Source organism: Malurus melanocephalus, unplaced genomic scaffold (genome assembly GCF_030028575.1).
Source record: "Malurus melanocephalus ecotype Western Australia unplaced genomic scaffold, MMel_1.1 scaffold_134, whole genome shotgun sequence".
In the NCBI taxonomy this organism is placed as follows: Eukaryota; Metazoa; Chordata; class Aves; order Passeriformes; family Maluridae; genus Malurus; species Malurus melanocephalus.
In genome coordinates, this window is record NW_026623366.1 from 1,540,454 (window position 1) to 1,561,866 (window position 21,413).

The following is a 21,413-nucleotide window of genomic DNA, read 5'->3' on the forward strand; positions in this document are numbered from 1 at the left end:
YTTCTCAAGCTTCTATTCAAATCACATTGAAAATACAATTTTTAGTGTATATTTCTAGAAAAATATTGATTATTTCTAATTATGCATTTCAGTTGAATCATCTTTTTCCTTAAATGTGATTCCAAATCATTATTGTGCCCATTACACCTTTCTGATTAGGCTTGATAATTTTTTGATAAACTTTTCTTTTTTTTGGGACTTTTTATTATTGATTTTATAAATGTCATTAATCATTTGTTAATTCTAGGTTTAGTATTCAGAAATTCAATAAAGKCTTCAATAAAGATATTTCATAACTCTGAAAATTATCTTCAGATGCATATTTCAATAAATACCATATTTTGGATTAGTTTAGTTTTATATGACCAATTTTATAAGCTTTTTAAAAATATTTACTCTTATCTCCCTCTGTTTCATCAACTATAAGATATTGATTTTACTTTTTGAGACAGGTTTAATTTAGGCATTTTTTAAGAGGAAATAGGAGACATTGAAAGATCAAAGTTGTACTGGAGGATTACATTTACTAAGGATGCAGTAAGTCTCCACCTAGGTTGTTACTTAAAGGCTGCCTTGTCAAGAGATTTGCTGCCAGTGCAGAAAATAATAAAAGCAACTGCAACAAGTATTTAATGAGGATGGGGAGGAACACAAAATATAGGCCAGATGGTAAAATATTTATAGCAGAATTTATAGAAGTGTAAAGATGTTCTGAGAGCATTACACAACACCAGGCAGAAAAAAAAACAGGTGTTGCATTTTTCAGGTCTGAATTCACTTAGTAAAAAAAAAAAAAAAAAAAAAAAAAAGCAAAAATGCCTGTTGAAAGTGTGAAGAAATTTGTACATGCAAAATGCATGTATTACTGTGTACTATGTTGTGGTGATAGACTCAGTGTAAATAGGTGATTTCTTCCCAGGTGGAAGTTGTGATATCGGGATGGTAGCTTTTGCTTTAAATTGAAACATGAGTTAYATAATGGACATTCTTCTGAGGTGGAGCTCTGAATACTTTCAATTAGCAGTGCTGACATTAAACTTTATAATATTGTGTTTCAGCTTGTCTGTCTACAGTGATGTACTTGCCATCACCATTAAGATATRAAATGTATGAATCATCATAGATTGATCATTTTATTGGTTTTAATTTTTGGTCCTTATTGTGTCAGGGTCATCATGATGGCACCCTAAGTGTTTTTAGTGGTTTCCCTCTCTCGTGGTTCATGATCATGCCTCAACAATAATACACATCAGCATATAATGGTATATAATATAATATATATTGGTATTAATGGTATTAAGTATGTCCCAGTCTCTAGAAAAGTGTCTTCTCATGGCTATGGATAGCAGCAGGAGAGAAGGAGAGAGAGGAGACTCCTAACTGCAGCTGTTGAGAGGGAAAACAGCAGCCCAGGCAAATGTCAGCTGAATAGCAACCTTGAAAAAATGTTTCAGGTCAACAAATTAGAATTTTTTTTTTTTTTGTTTGCACAAGAACTAAATAAAGAGCTTTAATTATACCTTTTCAGAAAAGAACCCCAAACCCTTATTCCAAAAAGACTGTCTATTTAATTCTTTTGGACTCAGGTAGTTTTATGTCATTTACAAAGACAGTTCCCCCTTTGGGTGACTGTTTGGTCAGAGAGCTGCTAAAAGGCTTGTACACATTTGGACCTCAGAATCATAAGCACCAGTTTCAGAGTTCTAATCAAGGAGATGTTTATGAATACTGAAAGTTTTTAGTTGCAGAACTTATGAAGGGTTTTGCTGAAAATATGCATTTATCTACAAAGTACTCCTAGTATAGCCAGAAATTAAATTTCATATTTTTTAAAGAGACTTGCATTTATCTTCTGAGATGCTGTTCTCTTGTCCCCTCCCATCCTGAGTAAAATGTGAGGTACCAGTTTGAACAGCTAGTATTAGATTTTTACTATTTCAATGCTCTTTTATTATTTGAGGAAGATTCTTTGTTCCAGGTTTGGAACCCTATTCCTCTATTTCAACAATTAGGTCCCCAGAAAGGTGGATTGGACACCCAAGGTATATTGTGTTTGAACTCTTGGAAATTGCCTGCTGAAGAGAATAGAAAACCTTCCGGGAATAGGAAACACAGGATTTCTCCTTCACACCCCAGGCATCCAGGCAGAGACAGTAAATTTTCATTCTCTAATAACAGAATATCTGCTCTTAGAAAGCCAAGGAAATCAAGTCCTCCCAATTTTCACTAAGTTAAAGAATTCACGTGATAAATCTTGCACAAATCCAGAATTGTCATGGTCAGTCCCCCTATTCATCCACTTGGGCACTCTGTAATAAGGCCTGTCCCAATTCAARTAATCACACTTAGTTTCCAGAGTGTTTTCTAATACATTGCCCTTAGCAGATTTTGCAGYAGGGACAATAGCTTAATGGGTTGTCTTTTGCAGTTTTAGGAGAGGCAGATTCAGATTGATTAGTTTGTTTGGCTGGTTCCCCACCTTGCCATTGTTCCTCTCCTGATTCTCTSTCTTTATGAACATCTGTTACCTAGGTATCTGCACAGTGCAGAATACTCCAGATTTAGGATTCTAATATTAAAGCACAAAAAAAGTCATGAAAGTAAAGTGTTTTAAATCCACCAAGTCTATTATTTTAGTTCAAATTTCCACCTTATTCTGAAGAATTAGCATTTTTCTGCTGCTTTTCTTGGCTTCTCTTTAGCTGTCATGAATATCAAAACAGAAATACAACTGCAGCCTAACATTATCTGCTACAGAACTGATCCTTAATTGACTCCCTCAGTTCTTATCRTGTTGCAGCATGATTTCACTTTGTTCAGGATTTATCAGCCAGGATATATTCTTCAAGACCTTTTATCCAAATGCTAAGTGCTTGGTAAAAATCAGTAATTTGCAACTGCTTATAAAACAATGTATTTTGTTTGTCTCTAAAAGGCAAATCTGAAGTTTTTAGCAGCTGTTTTATCGTGTCCCTTTTAATGCCTGTCTCAGTTAGATTGCATTGATGAAGTAATAGCTGATGTAGAGTGGTAGTGCTTTCTAAAGATGCACCATCCAAACAAGGGACYACACAGAATGTGAGATGAACGTGTTGGGCATGGATGGGTAATAGGAGCTGTCCATTGAAATGAGATCTGATTTCCAAAAAAACTAAAAGAGAAACTTAAGCATTTTTTGTGCTGAGTTTGTGTACTCTTGTCACTTACAGAAATCTGTGTTCATTTATTGATTGATACAGTTTCCCCTCCAGGCTCTTCACCATCTTTGAAGGTCACCTTGGGATACTCTCTAATAACTTAATAACTCTCATATATTGTGATGCTCCAAACATTTTTTTTGGTAGTGAAATGTTTGTTTGCCTGCAAAATACAGTGGGTTTTAACACTAAATCTGCAAACTGCTTTTTAAAATGTAAACAATTTTGGTTGTCAATGAGCAAGAATGTGTCAAGTTTTTGGAAAACGTTGTGCCTTTTGCACAAAAGACAGTAGCACAAAAAAGGGGAAAATTAGTTTTTAAAAGGCAGCATTGGAATTGGGAAAACATTGCTACCTGCATTTCTTTTCGTTACCCAATAAACTGTTGAGGCTTATTGCCAATGAGGGTTAGGTGCTCTTAAAATAAGGCATCCACAAGTTATGGGCTTTTCAATAAACTTCAGGCCTAACTGTTGTGAAAAGTAATCAGTTTCAACAGAATTCAACTGCTGTTCWTTAAACTCTTAAAATTCTGAGCATATTTTGTGAGAATGGCTGTTCTGTTGAAATTATGAAACGATGCTTACCTTGTAAGCAGAATTTTGAGCAGCACCCCTTATACCATTAACCAGTTGTTTAGCTCTTYGAGTATAAAACATTTATTGAAGGATATAATTACTCATGAAAAGATTTTTTGAGTGTTGCATAAAAGAAGAAGAGCCCAGGTCATTGTCTCTACAGACAGTCTCTGAGAAATAGCCATACTTTAAAGAAAATGAWCTTTTTTTCTAACCTAGGTTTAAATTTTAAAAAATGAGATTTAGTATTCTAAATTCTATTCTATAGATGCAAGACAGTATATAGTCAGTAAATGACAAAAATTTGTACTATGTATTATATAAGATTTAAAGCTGTAATTAATAGTTTATTTAAACTAATAAAATAATCATCATTCATTGATTTTTCTCTTTTAGCTATTAAATAAATTTTCACAATTCAGAAAGAAATCTGAAAAGATGCAATGATAAAATATTAATAAATTTTATGCATTTAATTTGTCAAAATTAAAAGTGTAGATTGCTCTGTTTCTAATAACTTRTTTTTCACTGTATCTCTTTTATCATGGACAGAGCTGTCTGCAAAAGAGAAAGCAGAGTAAAATGGATAGTCTTGTCTGACAAAAGCTCAATCAAAAAAGGTTAATTTTAGTACAAGTGGTAGAAAACGATATTATTATCATTCACATATGAAAATGAGTCCTTATGTTACTCTGTCAAAGGCTGGTAATTTTAAATTCCATCTGTTAATAAATGAGAAGGCTGCAGCACATGCTAATGCACCAATTTGTAGGTACATCCCATCAATCTGCTTTGCTTTTTSTAGACAACTTAGAATCACAGAGAGGCTTGGGTTGGAAGGGACCTYAAAGATCATGTTTTTCCAACCCCTGGCATAGTCAGGGACTCCTTCCACTAGATCAGATTGCTCAGAGCCCCATCCATGCTGGCCTTGAATGCTTCTATGGATGGAGCATCCATGACTTCTCTGGGCAACCTGTTCCAATACCCTGTCCATCCTCACAGGAAAGAATTTCTTCCCTGATATGTAATTTAAATCTGTTTTCTTTCAGTTTGAAGTCATTCCCCATTGCCCCGTCACTACATTGCCTTGTAAAAAGTCCATCTCCAGCCYTCTTGTAGGGTTCCTATCACATACTAGAAGCCTGCAATTAGGTCACCCTCTTTTCCGGGCTGAATAATCCCAATTCTCTTGTCCTTTCCTCACAGGAGAGGTGCTCTATCCCTCTCATCACCCTGGTGTGTCACTCCTCTGGACTCACTACAACAGGTACTTCCTGTGCAGGGACCCCAGATGTGGATGCAGCAATGCAGGGGGGTCTCAGAGCAGAGCAGAGCAGAGCAGAGCAGAGCAGAGCAGAGGGGCAGAATCCCCTCCCTGCCCTGCTGCCCACCACACTGCTTCTGGTGCAGCCCAGGACAGGACTGGCCATGGGCTGTGAGTGCACATGGCTGGGGCATGTCCAGCCTCTCACCCACCAGCTCCCCCAAGTTCTTCTCCACAGAGCTGCCCTCTTCATCAGGGGACACCACGTGTCACAGATGTCCATTGTCTCAATGACTCTGAGTCATTGGTCACTACCTTGTGGATATGACTATCCAGCCACCTTCCTATCCATCYCACAATCTACCCATCAAATACATCTCTCTCCAGTTTAGAGAGAAGGATGTTGTGAGGGACTGTGTCAAAGGCTTTACAAAAATCAAGATAGATAGCCCAGAAATCCAGACCTGTAGCCCTTYCCTTGTCCACTGCTGTAGTCACTCCATCATAAAAGGCCACTAGGTTGGTCAGGCTGGACCTGTGCTTGCTTACASTAACTTGCTCTTCTGATTACCCCTATATTGACAGAAACCTTCTACTAATAATGAGCAATTTATTCAACATCCTTTATTGTTTTATTTATAGTTCTGATTTCATAGTTTTAAGTGCATACATAAAAATMAATTACTTAGAGTAATAAGACAGCTTTGTAACTAAAAGGTAGATGTGATTGTGGCACTGTTTTAACCTGTATATGGTTTGCTGGGAACTGAGCTGAGACATTTTGCAAAATATTTCATCTATTGTTTTAACATTTTAATTGGTTAAAATCAATGGTAACATTCTGTAATTATTTCTCAAATATAATTTGCAGATAAGTATTAAAAAAGAAGCCATTTTTAATAGAAACACATTTCCATTCCACAAGCAAGCACCATACCTAATTGGTAATCTTTCTGGCATTTCTTTGGGGGAAGGCAGAAATACTGACTTACCTTTCTCTCTTTAAAGGAGATGCCATATTACTGAATTTGAAGTTATAACATAGTTTCTTATTGTATTCCTTTGCAATACATAAAAACATATTTAAAATTTCAGAGCCTTTAAAGTTTCAAGGCTGTCATCTCAAATTTCGTTTGCGAAGGAAAAGCTTCATAAGAGTAATTCTTGACTAAATCCTTTTTTATGTGTAGTGTGTGCAGCAGTTTTACTCATGGGAATTCACAGTCAAATAAAGCAATSAGTGCAGGATAGAAGTGCACTCAGCAATTCTGTAAACAGATATGACCATATTTTAAAACTAAAGTCAACTGAGAGGCATTCAGATTAGGGGGTTTGTTCATTTTCTAGCTTGTTTTTTTTTCTTAGTAGAGTTCATTTTGGTGTGGTCTTTGTCCCTGAATGTTCAGCAACGTACATAATTGAAGGAAAAAAACCCCAAACCTTGAGTCAAAGTAGAAGAGTTGTTAAGAGTGATGGGAAGCTTAGATYCCTATTTCAGGTGTGTAAGTGATGCTTAAAGGCAGGAAGGATAAATACCCTCCTGATCTGTAATGTTTCCCAGTGTGTTCAGCTGAGTGCCRTGAAACAACTAAATTAGAATATGTGCCCATACATGGAGGAGAATGTGCAAAACCATTTTGATTTATTTGTATTGGTAATTCCACATAGTCACTCTGAACTAAGAGTTGTGATCAAATGTGAAATGTTATCTCCACATCTGAACTTGAATTTCAAATTCCTGTCAGGTTTTTACTTTTGTACAGTGTTGTATGTGCTTTTCTTTATGCATACAGTGTGTTTTCTTATAGGTTCTCTATCATTAACATTATCAGTCTTATTTCTAATATTTTATTATCCCCTATGATAAATTAAGCAAGTGAAATTACCTACATATCAGGTAGAATGCAGTAAATAATGTAGAACTAAACCAAATATTGTTCATTCTTCAGATCTGTAGATTATGAAGCTATGAAAAATATTTATTCTGTCATGTGTATTCATGTGTTTTATTATCACACTGAAAAAGTGAGAAGTAACGATTTGAATGTATCAACAGAAGACTCTATCAAATAAAAAATACAGTAATATATTACTAGAATAACAAAACTAATACCAATATGTGTATTCAAAGATTCYAGGGAAATGCAAAATTCCTGATGGCCTCACTTAAGGTCAAAGGGAATTATTACTTCTTCCTATTCTATACTTTCAAGGCTGCATCTGAAACACTTGTGCAAATGTTTGGCTGTTCAGGTGAGAAACATTACCCAGGTTGTCCAGGGAGGTTTGTGGAGATAGATGGTTTGTGGCGGTGTCTTCGGAGGTACACAGAACTAGAGTGGACAGTGCCCTGAGCAACCTAAATTGGTGTTGAATTTAGCTCTACTCTGAATTGCAATTGGATTGGATGCCAAAATGTTTAATTTTGTTAATAAATTATTTCTAGAATCGAAGCAACTTAAAAATTAAAAGCCATTATAGTAAGAAAAAAAACAACCAAAAATGCATTAAAAATGTAAGAAAAAAAGTGTTAAACACTGTTTAACAAAATGTGCAATGATTTTTCCTTAAATTGYTCCCTAATGTATGTTTTTCTCTGTGCTTCCTGAGAACAGATGTGAATGAAACTTTATGCCATGCTAATACTCTTTAGCATTCTCTTAGCCCCCAAGTGTGACAGGGCATCTGAAAGAGACCTCCAGACTTTATGAYGAGTTATTCTTTTGGAATTGGCCACAACAAAAAAAAAAAATTGCTTTTGGGTTTAATAAAAGGTTTTATGAGCTTCAAAAAGCTGATATGCTTCACCTAAAGTACCTTTATGCTTAACTGCCTTGGTTTYACTGTGTAGGAGCAAAAAATCCATAGCATCAATTAAAAAACCACTTAATTAGATTCTGTGTCTACATAAAGTTATCCTTTGTTGAACAAGCTGTTTGATAGTCTGAGCAGCAATCTCATGTTGGAGTGTTCTGTTTAATGGAGTGTGAGCAGCTTTAGCATGGTGTTCCAGGATGCCATGTCACAGACGTGGCCATGACATCATTTTCTTCCTTTGTTTAAATGGAATTGCATCAGCCACTKTTTCCATTCTGTGATCTCTTTTTTTCATGTAGAAGAAATAGACTTCCWTCTTTGCCTTTTGATTGTGATGTCTTTTGGCTATTTTGGGATATGGACCCCACATATTTTCTGATTAGATTGCTTTACTGTGTTTTATTAACCTTCCATACTTAYTTGAGAGTTAGGTTAAGCCTTAATGGTTACTGATGTAGTAGAGTTCTGTGACACTGCCATGGGTGAGAGATTTTCTCTCTATTTTAAGAGAGGGTGTTAACAAAAAACAAATTACTAGTAAACAACAGGAAAAAAAAGGAGAGAGGAACTGGTGACTGCTGTTCAAGGGGTCATTGTTTCAGAAGAGTAACAAGGACARTGAGGGAGATGCTTAATGGAAAATCTTTATCTCGTGGGGTGTTACCAGGGAGAGCTAGCCATGGCAAAGCAGTTCTCTGTTGGCTCTCTTATTGTAACATAGCCTTCAAGCTGGTACTGTAAAACAAATTACTGCAGTGCATCCCATCATTATTATGGCTAATATACTGAGTATTTTGTGTCCCTGTTGCCATGGTTTGGACTTGACCAAAAGCCAAAGCACCACGTTGTTCCTCACCCCATCCACCGGAGAAGGCAGAAGGGAGAGCAAAAGCCCAACTAACACTAAAAGTTRTGGCTTTWAGATAAGATAACRTAATTGAGAGAAAGATACTTATATSCTCCAGAAAATGGTCAGAYAGGCTGAATAACTTAAGTTGCAAAATAGATGTATTACTAAAAACTACTAAGAATAYRACTGCAAGAGGAAGAAATAAAAATGGACATTTTAAGACACCTGTTATTCTTTCTGCGAACCTGTCTCTCTCAGGTCRTCCCTCCCCACCCCTCCATGCCTTCCCGTGTGCAAGTGGGGCRGGGATGAAAGTTTAACATRGATCAAGCTACTCATTATGGTTGTCATCCAGCATCATAGGAGAAGCGTTCTTACAGCTCCAAGCTGTGGAAGTTCTTTTYCCAAGAAACAGTCAGTGTATAACTGTTGATGGCATGGGATTCTTTTCTTTAYCTTGTGGGAGAAAGGAAAAACAGTCCTCCAAGGCTGGCATGCTTCATTCTGAGGGCAAGGCCACTGTCACAAATCTCCTCACAGAACACAGCTTCTTCTAAGCATCAGCTCRCTTCAGACGTGAGAGGGGGGCACCTCGTCCCCTTTTTAGCTTATAATCAGTCCAGTCCTCAAAGGCCAGGTTTTTTATCTTGGGTGAAGGGCCTCTCTTTTCTATACAGTTCTCCCATTGAAGAAATAGTCCTTTTGAGAACAGCTTGTTTTCTCCATGTTCGAGCACCACAGCAACAGTACCTGTCTTTTCCTTACTGTGATCTTGGGTCCCCATTTTTTCTTACATGTCCTCACCCTCCTCCTCTGTCCTCCCCCAATACATGATACTAACAACCTAAAAACTAAATGGCGGCTGCACTCTATCTTGTTTTGACTTTTTCTTAAGAACAAGACCATACGTCATCACAGAGGTGTAACCAACCTGTGCAATTGGCCCAGGACTGACCAGCAGCCTGTCTATCAACCTCAGAGCCATGATGGATTGGCTCTAAAATACAGTGGGCAGGGTTCCTTTTCCTGGAGAAGAAGAAAGCTTCTAGAACTTTCTCACAGGAGCCATCTTTGTGGTTTCTTGGTTCCATCCCCCCACCATCAAAAAACTGGACCGAGCAAAACCAGGACACCTGTATAGTCACACCAGCACCATCACAATATAGATTTCAGCATCCCTGCTCCAGAGCTCTGCAAAGGATTTATGACTGATGTAGTCCTAACTTTGTCCAAGTATTATTGTGGGCACTCTAATCTTTTATCTGAAAATGAATATTGTGTGTCACTGTTTTCCATGCCCTGGAACTTACTGGTGGAGATTGGGAATTGGTTCCAGCAAGGAATAGTTCCAGCTTTTRAACTGCCTTGCCCAGTAACAGCAAATAAAGCCTAGTGCCTGRTGACTGATGTACTGAATTGTTGAGAAAGAGGAGACTGGAAGGCATGAAGGATAAGAGTATTGCCTAACTGGATTCTGTGTTTAGTGATCRTACTGGAAACATCTTAAGGCAGGTATTTTTGGCATAGGTTGCTCATGAACTTGTCAGTATGTTGTTACAGTTCTTCTACATCATTGTGGTGTCTGTATTAAATGTGGGAAACGGCAGTGCAGGGGAAGTTCCTGTTTTGATAAAAAAAAAAAGTATTGGTACAGTAACCAGAATGAGATCACATTTGCTGATGTTTCTGTCAGCTGTACCTTATCACATATCTGCTTCTAGCACCTGGGTAGCCAGTATGCTGATGCTAAGGGACTCTGAACACGCATGCTCTAAAGCTGTGCTGTTATGTTATTGCTCAGACTTCCTGTACACACAGAGTTCTGAGCTATGTCAAACTGAAATAAAGCCATAATAATATTATATTTAAAGCACTAGCCAGTAGTTTTGGTCTATGTGAAGAAAAGAAAAAAGAAAAGAAAAAGATGAGAAAAAATTTAAACCAAACATAAACTTCAAGTGAAATTACTGTKTTACCATTTGAAACACAGTATGCGCCAACACCTTATATATTTGAAACACTGCAGTATTCACATGTTGATTTAATAAAGGATAAYTACCTTAAGAGTAATGGCTCACATACAAAAGAATTACCACAAGAGAGCAAATAGTTGTATACCAGTTGTTCCTCAGAACCTAGCCATTACCCCTCTGGGCTCAATGCCTGGAAAAATCCCTCTATTTCGTTTTTTGAGCTGTAATACCATCACTCCTGCTGGTGCTTATCACTGAATGCCTGCACTTAGGAGCACACCTATAGAACAGCTGCTGCACTGTGAGGAAAATGGGATTGTAGCATAACTGCCTGTTTGACCTTTGCTCAGTCTAAACGCCACTTACTGAGTACTTGCTCCCCTAACAGTGCCACTTACCAGTGGTGGCTCTCAGACTGGCAGAGTACTGCACATTTCTCCCTAGTAATGTGGAATCCTTCTAAAACTAGTGGAAAAACAGAACAATACAGAATGGTTCCTGGCTATGCATATTCGTATAAAACTGAATACAGTTTTCCATCTAGGCACAAAAATGAAATCACTTGTGTTGTGATTTACATGATTTTCAGTGTAAGTTCTCTTCTGGGCCTACAGCAGTAGAAAAGCACAGTAGAAGAATATACATTTGGAATGAATTAAAACTGGTGAAGGAAGAGTACTTGATTAATTTCAGAAGAGTTCTSTTATGCTAAAGCTGTATAAATGATAATGTGAAAATCTGGCAGCATCCTTATTTCTTCCGTTCTTCAATGAGGTGCTCAGTTTGTTTTGGGATTATAGATGATAAGGAAGACTTCTCTCTGAAAATGGAATAGATGTTTCTTRGATGTTAAGATACATGAAAAAATATTATTTGAGCCACCCGAGACCACACTTAGAGACTTGTTTTTGTAAGGAGAAAAAAAAGAAAAGAAAATGTTTTTATTATAGCAAACAGAACCCCACATTAATGGAAGTTTTGAAAAATCCTGCTAGGAATTACTTTGCAAGCATTTAGGGTATTGCTGATAAGTTTTGATATTATATTTATAATCATATTTTGCTACATTAATCTATCACAGCCAATTAAAACTTAAATTCTGGTGTAATTGTAATAAGAAAGATTCAGGAAATATTGTAAGAATGAAATATTGAAATAATGAAATTTTGAAATAAACAGTTGCAAAGAAAAATGTAGGATAGATTTTTTTTTCTTTTTTTTATTATGTAGTRAAAATATTTTCAGGGTTAGGATATTTGGAATTGCAGACCACATTGTTGGTATAATAGTTATATAGTTATATAAGAGTTGGTGATGGAAGAAAGGCCTTCAGACTGAAATGCTGCATGGCCATCCAAGATGACTAAGAAGTCAAACAACTTTTCATCACTTTGACAATTGCAGTCAATAAATGTTTTTATCAGAATTGGCGGGGTGGGAAGAGGGGTTTCACAGGATTTCTCCTTTTCAAGAAACATCACTTCAGTCTTTCTACAGCTTATCGTAAACTTCCTTCCCATCAGCACCTGATCTCTTCCAGCCCTATGGAAGTGGCATGGGGACCACTGGTGACACATGATCTGTTAATAGAGTGGTGTTGTCTTTTGAGACTGTAGCATTTCCCTAATRGGCTGTCATGTGATCTTAAAGGACTAAAATAAGCATAAGGGTATCTTTTACAATTGAGGTGTAAAATGCATTTGATTTAATCTAAATCTTAAATTACTTATTAAATGAATGTAAATGACCTACGTATTCATCTTTATGTAGAGCAGCATAAGCCATTACAATTTTGCTTTTGGGATCTAATGAAAGTTTTTGTTGTTGTGCACATCCTAGTGCTACTTAATTATATGAGTTCAGAATTAATATCATTCATACTGGTCTTTTAATTGGGTGGAATATAAACATCTGTGTTCCTGACAGTGTTTCTCTTTAGCAGTTACATTAAAAGTTTATTTGATGGCAGCAATAGAATGATTTTATTAAATACAAGTTGAAATTATCATGTCTACTTTTATTACACAAAATAATTTACAAAACCTCTCCTAACCAGAATGCAGAGTTAATGCCATATGATAAAAGAAATGGTTATATAAAGTCATTAAAAGAATCATGCAGACAAGAGTCATTAACTGCATGATTTTCATTTACCTAATGAGAATGGAAAGCAAAAATCTCCAAACTGATTCATAATCATTTGGGTTGAGGGCTCATAATCAGGGATGTGGCAGATAAAAACCCCCAAACTATTAAGGGTTTGAACATGGTGGAAACATTATGGAGATGTGTGTGACACACTGTCAAAATAAAATAAAATCTACCGAGTGATGTGTAGTTGCATTTTAGATGACAGTGTCACTTCCAAAATGGTTCTGTGGAATTATCCATCAGTCAGCAGATCAAATAATACAGTAAAGTACTTTTTAAACAAGATATGGATGCTTGGCTCTCATTGTGTAATGAGAGTGCAACTTCCAAGATTTTTTTATTGAGTGACTAAAGCAATTTTATAATTTCCTAGGAGTTGGTATTTAGAAAAGGAGTAGGGCTTGTCTTTCTCTCTTTAGTGAAAGCGTGTGGAATCTTATTTTCTAATTAGTTTCTAGTTTAGTATTTGTAGAACCACTGAATGGTTTGGGTTGCAAGGTACCTTAAATATTATCTGTTTCCAATCCCTCTGCCATGGTCAGCAACACCTTCCATTAGACCAGGTTGCTCGGAGYCCCATCCAGCACAGCCTCAAGGGCTTATTTCTGTGCAGAGCTTACTTATAGAGTGGATTATCCAGTGACTTCGGGTTCATACTRCAGTACCATAGTCAGCACTGTGATTATATCATAATAAGAAATTGTACCAAAAAGTCACATTATAAAAGTTTCCGAAGAGGATTTTGAGCATGGACTCTTGCATAGCCACTCAGGTACCTTAATAACTTRTCTGAAGATAGCAAATTCTTTAGTGTGAGGTTGTTAATGTTTTGAGGATCTAATTCAAACTGCATTTCTTAGGAGGTGTGGTTTATAAAGAGTGCAAGTGCAATGAGTGTCTCTTTTCTCATCTTGGTATATAAGGTGTTGCATTGGTGGCGAATTCCAAGCTTGCTGCTCTTAACAGATTTCATAGTCACACGTAAGAGAGAGTGGAAGAAGGCTGAAGCATGTGCTCTGTAAGGATAATTGAAACACAGTTATTCCCCCCACCTTTATTAGACTCATTTATTACCAAATATAACAGAGGTCAGTTTTTATCTTACAATAAATTCTGTGAATTCACATTTCAAACTAATGCACTAAAAATGGCAGCATCAGCCTATTCGTAGGAGATATTTAAAAAACTGTTGGCAAGTACTTATAAAAACTGCTACTGCAGATGGAAAATCAAGTGAAGCTTCAATATAATGTGCCATTTATACAAAAGAATGATCTTAAAGCCTTCCTAAAAGGAATGCTGTTATTTTCCTGAACTTATTAAAGCAAAGACGGTAATAGCAGCCATTTTGATGGAAAACRTAAACTCCCCTGTAAGTAAAGGTGAAATAAGGTTGCAAAAATGATAAAATTGTTGATAATTTTTCACTCTACAATTATAAATTTTTTGCTTTACAAAGTAAGCTGCACTGAGCAAAGAATGAAACATGAGTTTGTTTAGAATGGATGAGTCATGTTGCATATAAACAGCTCATTTGCTTTATATTTTAAAATTGTGTTAATTTCCTTTTTACCAGTGTGAAGTAATTGAGATTAATATTAACCTTAGAAGTTACAGTATATTTACACAAACAATTTTCATTAATCATAATAATTTACATATCTACATTAACTTGAAATGTTGAAAAATCAAGCAATAATTTCAGGACTTCTTGTTTKTCTTGTTACTCTCTTTTAGAATTGGGTAGAAAAAGCAGAGAAACAGAAACTGTTGTCAGACACCCTTGACCTTTCTGAGCTGTTTCATCCAGACACATTTCTCAATGCCTTACGCCAGGAGACTGCAAGGTGAGGGGAAAATAATGTRCCTATTTGTGCTAATGTGCCCATTGTTCCTTATGTGTGAGAATGRTTATTTCATTTTCAGGACACAGATCCTAAAAATTATGGCAATTGCTGTCATTTGTCATCTCATTTTTATTTCTTGCCTTGAAGCAAAACAGCTGTGAGTTACTTGTTTAAGTGCTGGTGCTTATATTTTTTTTTAGTTAAAGATGTATTTTTCTTCAAACTAAGATTTAGTATGATATGGTACCTGTTGAAAATACATTTCATTTGGTTTTGTGTTTGATATCCTGTTGTTACAGGTCTGTAAGATTTACTGTGTATGTGTTTCTATTGCAGAGTAATGAGCTGTTCAGTGGACAGCCTTAAATTTACAGCTTCATGGAAGGGGCGAATACAGGAAGGCAAACTCCAAGTTGAGGTATTTTACTAGGATGTTTTACTGGAATTTTATGAGGATGTTTTACTGGTATAGTCCAAGTCATCTGTCCATAAATTTTCTGGAAAACTGAACTATAARTGCATTAGTGTACCTGAGGTAAAAAGGCTGGTTAATGGTATACAGCTACAAAAATGGCAGTGCAAAAACTCCACAGAAATTAGAAAAGGAAAGCAGTTATCTTTTTTCTCCTTTCTAGTCACTGTTCTCATTTAAAAACTAAGCTTATTCTTACTCCATTGTCTTCAAACACCTCTTAGATGAAAATTGAAGCTGTAATTCCATTATAGTTAAAATCTCACTTTTGTCCAGAAAGACAAGTGGTTTGGAGCAAGAGGAAATRCACCTGTAAATGTGTAAGTCTAAGGCCATGTATTAGCATTTCTTAATCACTGAAGAGACTATTAAGTGAACCAAAGTAAACTACGAGGTGACTAGTTTTTGATATGATAAAGACCCAACAATTTTTTAATGACCAGTTAGGCCTGCAGCCAGCAGCCATAAAGTCACCACTGATTGCTTAGACTGCAATGTGGAGATGAATCCTCAAATGGTTTAATTTATCTTTTTAAGATTCCAGGTAAAACTGACACTTTGGCTGAATCCAGGTCTCTGTGCACCCTTTTTATACTTAATTTTGTACGAAATTGACAAAATAAGTTTTCTGTGCTATTTCTTCCTACAGATATGTTGATCCCAAAATAATCCTGCACAGCTCCAAGTTCTGTGTTCAGCATGGAGCACAGCCCTTAAAACCACATCCTCAGAGACACRTCCCCAGTGCAGGGTGCTCAGCAGTGACTGTGGGCTCATGTGCAGCTAAAGCAGAGAGATTGCTGGATTAGGAGAGGACATCTTCCCTAGTTTGATCATGGACAAGGCTGTGAGAGATATTAGGGTTCTGGGCTGGTTGCTGACACTGTCTAAAACTATTAATACAGAATGTGTAAGATTTCATATTCCTAAAATATTAATAAATTGTAAGGCCAGTAAAGATAACTGTAATCATCCAATCTGACCTTAATCTAGCACAGTCTTTTGAACTTTGTTGGATTAATTCCTGTTGGAATTAGAGAATATAATTTTGAGGATTCTGCAGTCTTGATGTTTAAATAAGAGTAGTGGTTGCCTGCTTCATTTCATGAGAAGCAGATAGAGGACTAGAACCTGGAGATAAATAAAACAAGGGACTTTTAGGGCTTGGAAAAAGCTGGTATATAACAAACCTTGAAGCCTGCAAATCAATGATCTGAGGTTAGAGACTCAGCCAAGACTTCTAAGTCTGTAACAGTAAGCCAAAACTGAATTTCACATCTCAGACCAGTCATTCTAGTAGGCTATCAGCTGCAGATTATAGAAACTTGATCTTCTTCAAAACCAACCTAACATTTTTGAAAAATGTCAGAAGTCAGTGTCAAATACCTCAGCTCCCTGAATGAATAATGTTATCTYACTATATTCATATATTAAAAAAATCAGAATATTTTAAGGTGGCCAAATTGAAATAGCTGCTTGGAAAATGAAGAATSAGAGGAAGAGTTTTGTAATAATACTCCAGCTTTTATTAAACTTCTAACTGAAGTTTAAAATGCTTTACTMTGTGAAAATTTATGTGGTAAATTTTTGGCAATACTAGTTAAAGTGCACTGTTAGCAGTCTATATCATATGTGGGCAAAAAGGTTAATGTATATAATCTATTGCTTTACAAGAATGTGTCATGTTTTAAGGGGGATTGAAAATCAAAAGAGAATTTTTTTAAGAGCAAATTCTCTGCCCCAGGGATAGTACAAGCAGTTAAGTGAGTGGTTATTTTTAGCAAAACATGAGAATCCTGTCAAGTTTCTTCACTTGATTTGAATATTGTCTTTTCCTCTGTAAGAGAAATATTCATTGATTCTCTATTMGTAAGTATTCACTAGTATTTTCATTGCTCCTTTAATCTTTCATGAACAGAAAGGCTTTGGAACCCTTTGCAATGCTGAATATTTAGATTTTCCTACTGTGAGTCCTTCYTCCTGCTCATGGAGAACTGAAGATAAACTTTCTCATTAGTAAAGCTGAATACCACATGGAYTGTAACTAGGGCATAAAAATGTCATCGGTTCAGAAAAATCATTGTCTGAAATGTGTCTTGTTTGATAAGGATCCTCTGAATTGCACATTAAGCTTGGCTCACACACCAGCAGTATACTGGTAATATATGGTAAAGTAAATGGTAATACTGGTAAAGTAAATGTTGTATGTGCAGTTTCAAGAATTCAGGCTAACCTTGTCGAATGGGAAGCTGGAGTAGGGACCCCAAAAAAAAAAAAGAAATTCAATCAGCAGAATAGATAAGTCCTTAAATGCATACTTTGGTGAGGTAGCTGGAACCCTGTTTTATCCCACCTAAATCAGAAACTGGAGTTTACCAGACTCCCCTACAGGAACCAGACCATGGTGTAGCCTATTCTTAGGTTTATCAGTCTCACTTTATGCTAATGGTGTTATTTCATTTTAACTCCACTCCATTTAACTAACTCCAATGTGGGCCTTGATTCTGTACTCCCAGAGTTGGGGAACTGTTTCAGGATATGGAAGAGTTGTGCTCAAGTCCACGAATCAACTAATACTTAAAAGCACAATAGAATGTCTCTGTTGAAGGATTGGCACAAGTAGGAATGCAGATGGATTTAAACCTGATAGTCACACATACTTCGTATAACTTTCTTAGTAACACTGTCAGTTAGGGACTGTTTTGAAGACATGTTCTTCAAGATTTTTTCTACCTTTAGTTTGAAGAGGTTTTCATGGCTTAGAATTTGTTCTGTAATAAGGAAAAGAAGAGGGAGATCTCTTTATGATCTGTGTGACAAAAATGCTTTCTTGGTCTTTCTGTGATTTTAAAAATGGCGTAAAGCTTCAGCAATTGCAGTTATTTGATCTTTCTATGCCTAAAAAACAAATCATTTACCCTGTGATCATCTGTAAGTCAGAAGATGCAGTGCTAGAACTGTCAGTGAAAATACAAAGTTTCAGAGGAGCACTCAGTCAGGCAAGAACACACCTTAGTCTATATGAATTACCAAACAGATGCTAAATTATCAGTGTTAATTCAAGGATAGTTTAAACATACGATGTTGAGTGGATGTCTTCTAGTAGGATGTGATGAATATTTGATTTGGAATCAATCTGTATAAAACTACACCTTCTTTAATATCACTTAGAATCAACCTGTATAAAATTACACCTTCTTTAATATCACTCTGGACTGCTTTAACAAAAGATACTGAAAATGTATGGCTATCGCACTATAATCACATATTGATATGCAAATACATCCCTTCTGTTTGCTTTGTGCACTGATTGTGCTGTTGKACAAAAGCAGGTAGTCATTGCTTTTGGCATTCCATTTTCTGTCTTGTAGAAAAGAGCGAAAGAAAGGAGGAAAYGTGGCAAGAGACTTAGTGGGTAGTAAATAATATGACCTTGGGTAGAACTTTATATAAATAGGGAAGAAGAAAGAATTATTGAAAGTCTCAAATACATAATATGAGTATTAATATCAAAACTATACTCTCAGCAACTTACAGATATATTAATATGAGGCATCCTTAGAGGTCTTTTTTTACAGTGTATGTCCATCCTGAAATATCAATAAATTAATGATGGAGGCCTGTAGAGGTAATGAAGTGAAAATATGCCTTCCTGAAGTCTGCTGCAGTTTGCATTGCTTCGTAGGAAATTATGGCATTAATTAGTAAGGAAAAATCAATTGCACAGATTTTGAAATTCRGAGAAAGACATATGTTGGATCATGTTATCAACACACTTTCTACAAAGGTATTTGAAAGAAGTCTGGAATAAGTAAAAATAACTTTTTTGAGCCTAAACTAGTTTCAATAGCTGTGAACTGCCAAATTCTTTGTAAGAATTAAAAATTGTGGTCAAGTCCTGCCATTACTCTGTGCTAAATCTCAGAGATACTATGGTTATATTACATGTGATTCAGAGGCTGAAATTATTTAATTAAAAGAAAYATGTTGCTTATAAAGTGCTGCATAGTTACTTAAAGAAGCATCAGTGATTCTTATTTAATTTTTGGCCAAACAACAGTTTAGCTAAGAAATCTTGGCTTTGTTAAATACGTTTTTTCTCATATTACTTCAATAAATTTTGTTTKTGTCTGCTGAGGCTCTGTAACTGCACATTCCATTCTTTGAAAGCTGTGCTTCCTGCTTGGAAGTCATACTTATTGCAGTGATTGTTCTTTTCTTCTAGACATTGTAATTCTTGTGAACTTGGCTTTTGCTATCATAATTCCATTAATCTAATGCCAGGCAACTGCAGTTTCATAATTGATGACATTTACAGGTATTTTCCTCCAACATTTCAAAGAATGCGAATCCAAATCAGGGGAAGTTCACACTGAAGTGTGGTCCAGATCTTGCTTTTAAATCATGTTTCCTATTCTCACAAAGAACATAACAATAATTAATTTCCTGTTATTTAAATATTTGGTCAAAGTAAAAAGGTTCATCATTTATTAAAGCATCCTGTAATCATTATTGACATTTTAAGTCTGTTATTTATGTTTGAATATTTCATATTTCCACAACAGATAAGTGGCTTACAACTGGAAGGTTGTCGTTTCGATGGAAATCGACTTTCAGAAAATCTGCATGATTCTCCCAGTGTGTCATCTGTTCTCCCTTGCTACATGGCCTGGATTCCACAGGTACTAAATTATTAAAAGCCCTAAACTTTCAAGACCCATAATTCGATTTTTTCCCGTGCAGTAGTTTTTCAGTATGATGTTGCTGACCTGTTTTCCTTTCGTTTCAAAATAAAAATCCCAATCTTTACTAGGAAAAGCAGTTACTTATTTTATTTAAAACAAAAACTCACTATAATTTTGTTAATACTCTTTAGCTTCTATTACTTAGATGAAGGTAAGGGCTTTCAGTCATACCTTTTTTCCCTTGTCTTTTAAAAACATTGGCATATTTTCAAACTTGTATTTAGTAAATGTATACATGTATTTGGGTACTCATTCCTTGAACATATTTTCTTTGCATTTAAAGTAAAATGCAGCGGCAATAAAAAAACAGAGAATATGATATGAGCTGTAAGCAAAGAAAGTCTTCCTCCTACTTAAACTAATTTAAAAAAATGCCGATGCTTGCAGATTTTAAGATGAAAGCAAAGTAATGCAAACAGTAAAAACTGTTACTGCATCTGTTCTCCAATTAACATAGCACTCTCCGATAAATAATACCAAAAGTCACATAGAATGTATTCAAGGATGTGTTTTTGAACTGAAAAATTGCTTATTGTAGAATTCATCCCACCTACATTTAGGAAGGCCACCCCATCAGAAGGTAGCKGGGATAAATCTTTCTAGGTGACTCTGGAGACAGCGTAACCAAGGGTTAGTCCCACTGACTCTGGGACAGACAGGTGAGGAGAACCTCTCATACACCCATGCACACCTACATGAAATACACACCAAAAATCAAGTGGAAATGTAGAAAGTGAGAAATAGGAGTGGATGCAGTTTTCTTCCTGCATCCTCATCACAATAAATATAATTCCCATTATATATATATATATATATATATATAAAAGAAAAATAATGTCAACTTGTATCCTGTCCTATAGAAATTACCTTACCTGAAGGAGATTATTTAGCAAGCCACACATCTCAGCAGTTATCTCTTAAGAAAGTAAGAAAGCCCTGGTTGGTTAGAAGACTGATCAAGAAAAAAACTGGACCAAAAAAAAATTTGAAATTTCATTTAGAATTGAGTTAAATAATTATGGTAAATTATGGCAATGATGACTTTTGTTGCATATCGTAATAGGTATTTTTCAAGGAGCTCGATTTCTAACACACTGCTGATTCCCATCTTTTTTCTTCTCTCGTTATTTCTAGCAGTGGAAATAAAATAGGATATTATAGTACAGCATTAGAAATATAAAGATCAACAGACTTAGAGCTTSAACACAGAAGTAAATGCTACCCTTGCTCCCAGCTTGGTTAGAAAAGAAAATATTGAAAATTTTTAAAAACAGACAAAAACTAAACATCACAAACGTTTTATGAAGCAGACCAGTGAAGGATTTTTCAGTTCTTTAGTATCTATAGGTTTGATTTTTTCAGATAAATAAACAGATTTCTAATTGACTTGAGAGGTGTCACATGGGATAATTACAGATTTGCCAGGCATCCTAATATATTGGCTGAGCAGTTAGTGGTGGARGWTGGTAATATGCACGGTTTGGAAACACATTGAAAATGAGAATTGTAAGCAGT

The 21,413-nt window shown here is 35.8% G+C and overlaps 1 protein-coding gene across 1 annotated transcript in view; it reads left to right on the top strand.

The window, feature by feature from the left end:
• Window positions 1-21,413, top strand: part of DYNC2H1 (dynein cytoplasmic 2 heavy chain 1) — a 142,392-nt gene that overhangs the window by 118,203 nt on the left and 2,776 nt on the right. Inside the window, exons 86-88 of the mRNA XM_057370832.1 lie at window positions 14,572-14,681; window positions 15,018-15,099; window positions 19,719-19,835. Of these exons, the coding sequence (XP_057226815.1) occupies window positions 14,572-14,681; window positions 15,018-15,099; window positions 19,719-19,835 (309 nt within the window). The remainder of the gene's footprint in view (window positions 1-14,571; window positions 14,682-15,017; window positions 15,100-19,718; window positions 19,836-21,413) is intronic.